The following is a 9,852-nucleotide window of genomic DNA, read 5'->3' as shown; positions in this document are numbered from 1 at the left end:
TACCCTCAAGTGTTGTTAAATATACCCATTAAGACTGGGTAGTGCACTTCTGATGACTAGAATCTCTAGTTTGCATTGCAAATAGTGCACGTTATGTCCAAATGGACTAGAAATGAGATGAATGTGGCCTGAGAACTTGTTAAGCCATAATTATTTAACTAGTGAGAAATGCAAATAGAAATATTTTGTCTACAAATAAATAAAATGTGAGAGTGAAATAAAAACCAACATATTAAGCTAAGGCAAGCTATTTTGACCTAATGTGGAAAGCAAGAAGGAAACTAAGTCTGAGCAGATGATTTTAAGAAGTACATAACACAGTTGAATCACATAAAATGAATTGACAGCTGTGTCTTTACATTATGAGGATAAAAAAAAAAAGCAGAGATAATAAAGGAAGGGATTATAATATTTCTTAAAATGAGAAATGAGTCATACACAAACGGGGATGAAGAAAAGGGGGCAGATATTGGAGATGCTGTGAAGAATTAAAAGATTTGGCAACAACTTGGCTCAAAGATTTTGTATTATTGTAATTTTTTACTGCCAAAATTTTCTCGATTTTAGGACATGGCAGAAGATCAAGGTCTGTGTCTCTTTTGCTTACACAGATAGAGTGCAGCAAGAGTGTTAGGCATTTGTTTAGATATTCCCTGGGCACTTTTTCTAAACTAAAGGGTCAATTTGAGAGTTGATTCCAATATGATTAATGTCCTCATTTGCACATGTATTTTTGAAAATGAGTGATTTGACAACTCTAATAAGGAATCTAAAATGTACTAAATAACCTACTGAGGGTGAAGCATGGTGCTTAAAACTTTACATTCATAGCTTACTTTATTCTTGCAAGATTTGTGTAAGGAATTTGCTTTTGTTTCTCTTTAACAAAGGTAGACAGACTCCAGAAGGTTCAGAGTATTGCCCAAGGTATCACAGCCAGGAACAATGTGGAATCTTTGAGGTTTAAATGCATTGCCACATCAGTGCCTTTATATACTGCCTCCTATTAAAAAGTATTTTACTTGTGATTATGTTTTGTACATTTACAATTTACCTTTTATAAAATTCAAATCTGTTTCTGCCAGTGCAGAAGTATATTGTTCACATTTTGCACATGTTCTCTGGCATGTTGTCCATATCTCTCTCATCTACATTTAATTGTAAAATCTTATGTAAGCAGTAAATAGAATTGTCTAATTCAGTTTACACATAATAGTTTATAGAGGTACATAACAATTTCTATTTCAGTTTTATCATCAAAATATTTATTCTTCCTAATTACATTCTCTATCTATACTTCTCTTTGACTTCAGAAAAACAGTCACTCTCATCCTCTGCATAGCAAAAGAATTACCCTTTTAAAATGTTAAATATAGTCTACTATGTTTTTCTGTTCTCCACATCATTGTTAATAAATATGTAAAATAAATAACTATACTTAAATATTAAAATATATTTTGATATTAAAAAAATAAACATGAAATTTTATTATCTGCTAAGAGAAAGAAGTAAAATATTACTTAAGCAAAGGAAAGCAATATTTAAGAGTTTTTCATATGTACATGATTTCCAATGTTGATTTGTTTTATAGAAATGAGTCCTGTAAAGTTATGCCAACTGGTTCCATGTGTTTTCCATCTGAAGCTTCGTGATAAGCTTTATATTTTCCAAGTATCCCACTCTCACTCAGTTACTGTCTGGCTTTCTAAACTTTGTTGAATTTTTCTGAAATTGTCCAATAGGTTAAAATTTGTCAAGTAGATTAAAAACATATAGAGCTAAATCCATATAGCTCTAACCACTGAGCATAACACTATTCGTACACGTAAGAAATATGGTACTACCAGTTTTTTTAAATGTCTGTAGCCTTTTAATTAGGAAATACTTGGATAAAAATCTTGAAATATCCAAGATGACATTGACTTGTTAAAATTAGAGCATTCCATTCTCCTAAATTTCCTAACCCATTGTGTCTCCTCCTCTACAACTGAAAGTTTAATTTTTGAAAGTCCTTTAGAATCCACTGTAAAACTGTTTCTTTCTGAAGACCACACTGTGGACCAGGCCAAAAAAAAGCAGGGGTTGGGGGGGAAGTTTTGAGGGAATGGAAATGAGCCAATTCTTTTTTATATTAGAATGTATGTATGTTCTTTGGGGTTAAGGATTGCCTAGCACTGTTTGTAGATCGATTAGTTCAAAAGACAGGTCAAAAGACGAATAAAAATTACTGATTTTGAGGTGAGGGTGGATTTGCGCAAGCCTTAAACTCCAAGATGTCTGGAGCTCTTGGGAAGAAGAGTTGCATCTATGAAAAGAGAGTCTATGGTTCTCTTTTCTGATAGAAACATTATCTGAAATAGTTGTTCTAGGAATTCATAATTCTGTCTCATTTTTTAAAGAAAAAAATTGCTAACATAAAATAGTAAAAGGAATAAAATCAATCACCGTACCTCTCCATTAAAGAAGCAGAAAATTGTAGAGACCAAAAGGCCCTGTAAAAGAAAAATTGAACAATGTGATTGCAAATGGAAAAGGTATAGAATACATTATTTGTAACCAATTTACTGCATATATAGTCAAAAATAAAACCAAAGCTATATGTAAATTTAATACCAAACTACTCAAACTGCTTCCGGATGAAGGAATATCATACCTGATAGTGCATAAGAATGTGCATGATGTAGTCGTATACCTCCTCCGCAATCCTTCCTTCAGGTCGCCATGGAATCAGCACAAATTCAATGCCCAGTAATGGCACCAGGATCAATGTAGCTCTCACTGCTTTCATGTAGAGATTAGATTCTGCCTGGTGAGTGACCTTCAACTTGGTGATGAGAACACGTACAATATTTAACAGGAAAAAAAGATTTATCTAAAAGAAAAGAAAATGGCATGTGAAAATTATTTCATATTATTATTAAGAAGCATTATTAAAGAATCTTTGATTTTATAAATCTTAGAATATTTTCAATGTACCAGAATATATTCTAATAAAGAGAATTTTGCCCGAGATACAATTTGTATTTTTGGAACTGAGTTGTTAATTCAACAAATACATCGATTTTAATGGACTTAGGTTTTTGAAAAATAAAATCGTGGTGGAATTATTGTGGAACATATTCAGTTGAGGAATATCTGCTTTTCTCTGTTCATTATCTTATGAATTTTTTTTTTTTTTGAGTTTTGGTTCAAAATTTAAAGCTTTTAAATATTTTTAGCTCAAACAAAAGAAAGATTTGTTTATAATAAATTCTAATTTTTAAGTGTCTCCTCTGTATCAGTGTCCATTTAAGGTACTTTCTAAATATATATATTATATCATAATAAGCTTTTTCATCTTTTTAGTTTAATCTTTCTGTTTCTTTTTATAACAATAATCTTCACAACTCCTCCAAGATAGTACTGTAATCCTCTATCATTGTGAGTAGACTGAATCACACACTTGAACTAGTTGATATTCAACCTACCTTATCCTAAAGATAAAAAAAAATTGTGGCACCCCACAGGACCTTCTGTTATGTTAATTACTTTCTGTAATTATGTACTTAATGTGTGTTAACAACTTTCTCCAAGAAAAACATTGTCTTTGAAAGGGAGAAATAAAACTTCAAAAATATAGCGTAGATAACTAAGTGACTCAGAAAATAAACAAGTTCTGCTGAAATAGCACTCTCTCTCTCTCTCTCTCTCTCTCTCTCTCTCTCTCTCTCTCTCTCTCTCTTTGATACAAGTCAATATCTTTTGCTCTTGTCTGTTCTCTCTATGCCTTTTCCTTGTGCCTTCCATAGGGATATGGGCATTCACTCCAGAAGAGTACCTTAGGGCTCTTATGCTGTTATAGTATTGTCTTTCCCTTTTTTCTCACTCTGACTTGTAGCATCTGTGCTTTTTTAATGAACTAAAATTTTCAAATTACATACCAATATGTAATTTATATCTGCATAATTTAATAAATTGGAAAAATATTGGTAACATCTCATTTAATAATAACGAAGAACAGACATTTGCTGATTTAAGGTATGTGTTATGAAATAAGTGGGCATAAAAATATTCCAGTACTATTCTTAGAGAATTCAACGGAACATACACTTCAAAAGAAAAAAAAAATGCAGCTCTCTACAATCCTGATGGAGGCACATCTATGAAAAGTAACATGGTTACAGACACAGGAATGCCTCTGCTAAAGACAAAAGCAGAATAAGCCATTTCAACAGCTGTAAGAATAACAGGACAAATCAACACATCAGCTGTTATTCCACTCATCTCACTATATTCCCTTCCTAAGCATTCATTGCTGTTTTAAAGTTTTGACTAAATGAAAATTACTGCCATTGCATAGGGAAAAAATGGTAATAATGCCCTTTATCTGCTTATAAATTGAATATTGTATAATCCTCATATGCAAAAATCATAAATTATAAAAATCAGTAGGAATGTTGCAATTTAGATGCCCATCGTGCGAAAATTTCTAAATGCAAAGTACCTCTCCAAAATGGTAAGTCTGGTTTAAACTGTGAAATTAGACAGTCACCCTACTTTATTTTCTGCAAATACTTCCACTTATTTTAAATAAAAATAGAACAAGAATTTAAAATTTCAGATGAACTGTATCTGAATCTCATCTATCTTTGACAAAAACTAAGAAGAGAAAAAACCCTGTTTTACACCAACACCCATAAAGTTTGCAAAGCTAATAGGCACCATAGGATATTTTCCTATCGCGATATCACCCCAGGGTCGTGACAGGAAGCGGGGTGAACAAGAGTGGCAGGAGGAGGATTCCTGGAAGACATTCCTGTCCTAGAGCAGCCACCAGTCACTTAACAATGCACTGAAGTGACCTAAATAAATATCTCACTATACCGAAATTAAATGTAACCGATTGAACTTCCCCTTAACAGGATCTCAAAAAAGCTGTAGCCTCTCCAGTACCACCACCCTGTTCAAGAGGAAATGGGCAGAGGAAGTCTGAATGGAAAGAAACTGATTGCAGTTTAAATATCTTATAAAATTTGAACAAAAACATGTGACCATATAAACAATTGCTAGAGCCCCTACCTAGACCTTGACAGTGTCCAGAACCGGTTAGGGGGCCCATGGAGCTTAAACAACAGCAGAACAGTTCATCTTGGTAGAAAAATAGGCTTCCAATCTTTTTTCAGGTCAAGAAGGTGAACAACAGTTTTATGCAAATAATGTGGATTTGCACTTCCCTTTTATGGAGCAACTTGGGCTTTATTCTTATATGACATTTTACCCTGGTGGCATCATCTACTCTTCCCTCCCAAAGTTAATATAGACAGGCTTTCCTAAAAATTCTGTGTGTTGCTGTTACATTTTTCATTTGCTATGTGCTTTTACTTCTTCCTGAAACTCTCTGATATAGGCATTGAATCACATTCCACTCTTATAATACAATTTTGCCCTGTATTTGTTCTTGAAACTCCTGCGTAGCCCAAACAATGTATCTTTGTGTTCCCCTCAGAACAGAATCATGATATAAAATTGTACAAATCAAGAAACTTTTTAAAGCATTTTGAGAGTTTATTATATTCTAGGCCCTGTGTTAATTATTTAATAGAATATATCTCATTTAATCCTTACAACATCGCATGAGATATTCTTATTATTTCATAAGCACGGATGAGAAAACAAAGTCATAGAAAACAAAACAAAACAAAACAAAACAAAACAAAAAAAGAAAAAACAAAACAGAACTTGCCCTGAGATCCACAGCCAGCAGTGATAAAGCTAAGTTTCAATGCTGGCTCTTTGAGAACAATAAATACAAAGCTAGGCCATATCAGAGTACAGCTTAAACGCAATGTGTCACACGTGTCCCTAGTATGTGCAGGGAGCAAGAAAAGGAAATACTTCTGCCTCTGAAATTTTTGCTAGACACTACATTAAGGTATATTAAAATTTCCATGAGATATAATAAATTCCATTTGTTGATTTTTTGATGTCTTGTATGGCCAGACACAAACCAGAAATTTGACAATTACTACGTGCTTTATACATGCCAGGCTAAGCACTTTTTATGTATTAACTTATTTATTAATTCCTTGTTAAAAATTAAAAGTCACTATTAATACATTCTCTGTTTTACAAATTAGAGACTTGAGGCACAGAATGATTAATTCAGTGGTCACACAGCAAGTAAGAGGTTGAAGAAGACTTTAAATCCAGGCAATAAGCCTTCAGAATGTACCCTCTTAGTTATGACATGCTTTTTGAGAATGACATAACAATGATACATTTGAGCTGGCTTGAACTATATTCAGACATAACCATATACTAAATTACGGCTAGCAAATATAGTAAAATAATAGAAGATTTGTCTAAAAAATAAAAAATCTGAAAACAAAGGTTAGGAAGCTTTGAATCTTGGCTGAGAAACATACCACCTTTGTCTTTTTATATATAATCAAATATCAGCTACAATTATCTCTAACTGTAAATATACTCTGTTCTTTAATGCACTATGAGAGAAAGCATATTAATTTGGATTAATTCATTTCTCCGTTGATATAATGTAATGAAAGCATTAAATATGACCTGTTTCCTTGCAACCACACTTAAAATTGTGCAGTGCACTTATAATGATAGTAAAAATAATCTATAGTAATAGATCATTATAGTAATAAAACAACAGTTTAAACAATGCTCTTTTCCCAAATTAAAGTATTTTCTTTATTGGAATATTACTCTTATTACCAATATAGCTGTCTTTGTTTTTCTTGTTTGCCATCCCCACTTATTGGATTCATCTTCAGCCCTTTTCTCTTCTGCTCTGTGCCCTAAGAGGCTCTGAGACACCTCGGAGAACTATGTCATTACCCAGACTTTATTGCCCTCTGGCATTTGCTGTATTTGACCAATGGAGAGAACCGAGAAAGCAGAGCATGGGAAGAGAGAGAAGTTTGAGTATTTCTTTCTCCTTCTTTTTCCCTTCCAAGCTGTGGTTTGTCTACCTGAGGCCAGAGCTCTGTTAGACAACCCCTCCCAGCACTCTCTCAAATCCAGTAGCTCTGCTCTGTCCTCTCTTCAGGTGTAGCCATGATAACAATTTCCTACTATTGGTCCCTGGTGCCTCATCATCCCTTGTGAATTAGTTTCTTCACTCTTCTTGCCAACAACTCAAATACGACACCTTCATCAGACTCTTAACAATTAAACACTGTGAGCACATTGTCTATTGTCTATGTCCACAAGATCCTAAAGGATAGCATAGGCCAGATGATTCAGGAAATGAAGTTGAAATATGAACAATGATGGAAACAGGAGAACTTTAATTACATACCAGTAAAGCAGCACAAATCGGGCCATGGATAATGTAGAGGAGATGAGTATCAGAACGGATCCAGCAGCTAGGAGGAAAAACAGAAATTATGTCGAAGATTTTTGTTTTACTTAGTTCCAATAGAAATCAGAAAGAGATATTATCTTACTTGTCATCGTAATATAAGCTTCTGGCTACGGCATGTATACAAGCAGGAATCAGTGGAAATCCTGCAAATATCAAAGAAAAAGAAAATGAATAGGCAAGTTTCTCTATTTATGAAACTCCTAAAATATGTCATGAAATGTGAACCTCAGAGATAGATACTCTACAAGCAAAAATAACTCGTCACTATGTTTATTGAGTAAATATTATCCATATAGTCAAGCACTAACTATGATAAATTGTTAGCTTATTTATATTTTCAGGTTTGTGTGTGTGTGTGTGTGTGTGTGTGTGTGTGTGTGTGTGTACGTACATTTTCTTCTAATATGAGCCATTTTGAATCAGTGTACTCCAGAGTCTTAAGTCCATAAATGTGCTGCCTAAGCCCCAAGGCTTAGAAAAAATCTAGTATTCATATATTTTCTGCAAGATGTAATTGGCCAGTATTTGGTAGATGATTACATATGGGAAAAAGTTGAGACTGACTATGTAAAGAAAGAGAGAAGGAAGATAGAGATGTTTTATGTATCAGAAATTTTACACGTTTTGAGCATTCTAAATCAGATCTTTCAAACATGAAGAAATATTTTATAAAGGTAACCTGAATGCACTAATGATTATGCATGTATACATAATTGTATATATTTATATTATCTGACTAGATAGATAGACATACAAAGTATAATTTCAGTCATGTTTCTGGAAACTGGTCCTACTAAATTTATTTTCAGCATTTTATATTTTGCATTATTCCCTTTTTTTTTTTAATATGCTAGATGTTTATACTGTTTGCTTTGTGAATAATACCATGTCAGACAATTTTGTTTGGAAAAATAAATCTTTTGCATGTTCTTATTTAATACTGATCCCTCTACTCTTAGATAAGATGATGGGGTTTTTTTTAAAGAAACATTCTAAAAATAGAACTTCAAAGCTGGTTAAACCTAATGCCCTTATTTTGCACATGAGGAAAAAGAAAACTCAGAATAATCCAAAAACTAGATCCCTAATTCATGACTCTAGTTATATTCTTTTAGTTACTATGCATTTAGCTGAATACACATTGGATTATGAAATAGAAAAAGAACGTTGTCTTAATAATTGACCCGTGACTACTGAAAGCAACTAATTAGTGATATTTTATTTAAATATTTCAATTTATAGCAATAAGCAAAGGTTAATCACCTGAAATTGTTTTAAAATGATTAACAATAAATGAATTTTTATTACAAAGGAACACTGCATCCTCTGAAAGCTTTCTTAACAAGATGAATCAGCAGTTATGTGTAATGGTACTTACCCCAGCCAAGAAAATAATACCACATTAAGTGTTGCTTCTCCACAAACACAGCCACCACGATGAGTGTGTGTAGGTAGACACCTTCACAAAGCATCCAAAAGTAGTTACAACCCATCAGGTAAAGATGAATGAACTGGAACATTTTACAACTAACCTGTGAGGAAAAATAGAAATCAATCAATATTTAGTTTTTTATGAATTCACATGTAAAGCAACATCTAGTTTAGCTCAGTTATATAGAAACATGGAATTTTCTCTCCTCAACACAAAATCTTACACACTAATGTTTCAGATTTGTAAAATGCTAGCCTTCATTCTCCTCTAGAGGTGCCCCTAAAGTTTTTAGCCATTGACTCCAAAGATTTATAATGGTATACATCCAAGAAAATGTGTATAGTCTAAATTTACTACATTTAGTAGATGTGTATTTTTCTAGTGTGTTTTAGTTATTATGTAATTTTAAGTACAAAAGTTTCACACATGAATGACTTTACATCTACTTACATTTATTTTAATTATGTCATCATGAACTCCTTGATTATTTCATTCTGTTGAAAAAATCTTAATTATCTTAATTATAAAGCAATTCATTAAATGTGCCAAATACTTAGAAAATCTAACATTTCATGTGTGACCAGTGTAAATACTTATTAAATAATAATCTAATGAGCCCAAACTTTATCTTATCCACATATGGAATTTGAAGGTTTCATGTAGGTAAAAAAAAGAAAAAGTTATGATTTTCCTTCCTCCTTTCCTGAGATCTCCGCTTTCTCTTCTCTACTCTTAAAGAGACAGGAAGAAGGAGGTTCAAATATAGGGTAAAGAAAATACAAAGAAGTAAGAGATATAGCTTACTCTCTTAATAAGGGAAATAAATTAAAAACTCTCCCAAAAACATGGTCAATTATTTTCGTTAGCTCCAATTTTCAATCTGGAACCCAATAAATATTTAGTGGCAATTATCATCATTTTTGAAATAAATGTTTTTTTCACTAAAAAGAAAATTGGAATTGAAATACACTGGAAAACAAATATTGGGTTATCATAAAATAGTAATAAATTTGCATATGAGTTAGCCTAAAAATATTTTAATATATGTTGT

General features: G+C 32.5%; 1 protein-coding gene across 1 annotated transcript in view; it reads right to left on the bottom strand.

The window, feature by feature from the left end:
- CALCRL (calcitonin receptor like receptor) overlaps nucleotides 1-9,852 on the bottom strand; it is a 39,500-nt gene that overhangs the window by 5,361 nt on the left and 24,287 nt on the right. The window contains exons 8-11 of the mRNA XM_011356414.2: nucleotides 7,452-7,512; nucleotides 7,304-7,370; nucleotides 2,654-2,872; nucleotides 2,451-2,492 (exon numbers count right to left, since the gene is read on the bottom strand). Coding sequence (XP_011354716.1) covers nucleotides 2,451-2,492; nucleotides 2,654-2,872; nucleotides 7,304-7,370; nucleotides 7,452-7,512 — 389 coding nt within the window. The remainder of the gene's footprint in view (nucleotides 1-2,450; nucleotides 2,493-2,653; nucleotides 2,873-7,303; nucleotides 7,371-7,451; nucleotides 7,513-9,852) is intronic.

The sequence above is a fragment of the Pteropus vampyrus genome, unplaced genomic scaffold (assembly GCF_000151845.1).
Source record: "Pteropus vampyrus isolate Shadow unplaced genomic scaffold, Pvam_2.0 Scaffold2, whole genome shotgun sequence".
Lineage (NCBI taxonomy): Eukaryota > Metazoa > Chordata > Mammalia > Chiroptera > Pteropodidae > Pteropus > Pteropus vampyrus.
Note: the sequence above shows the minus strand (reverse complement) of the source record. Positions and strands in the feature narration are given on the sequence as shown.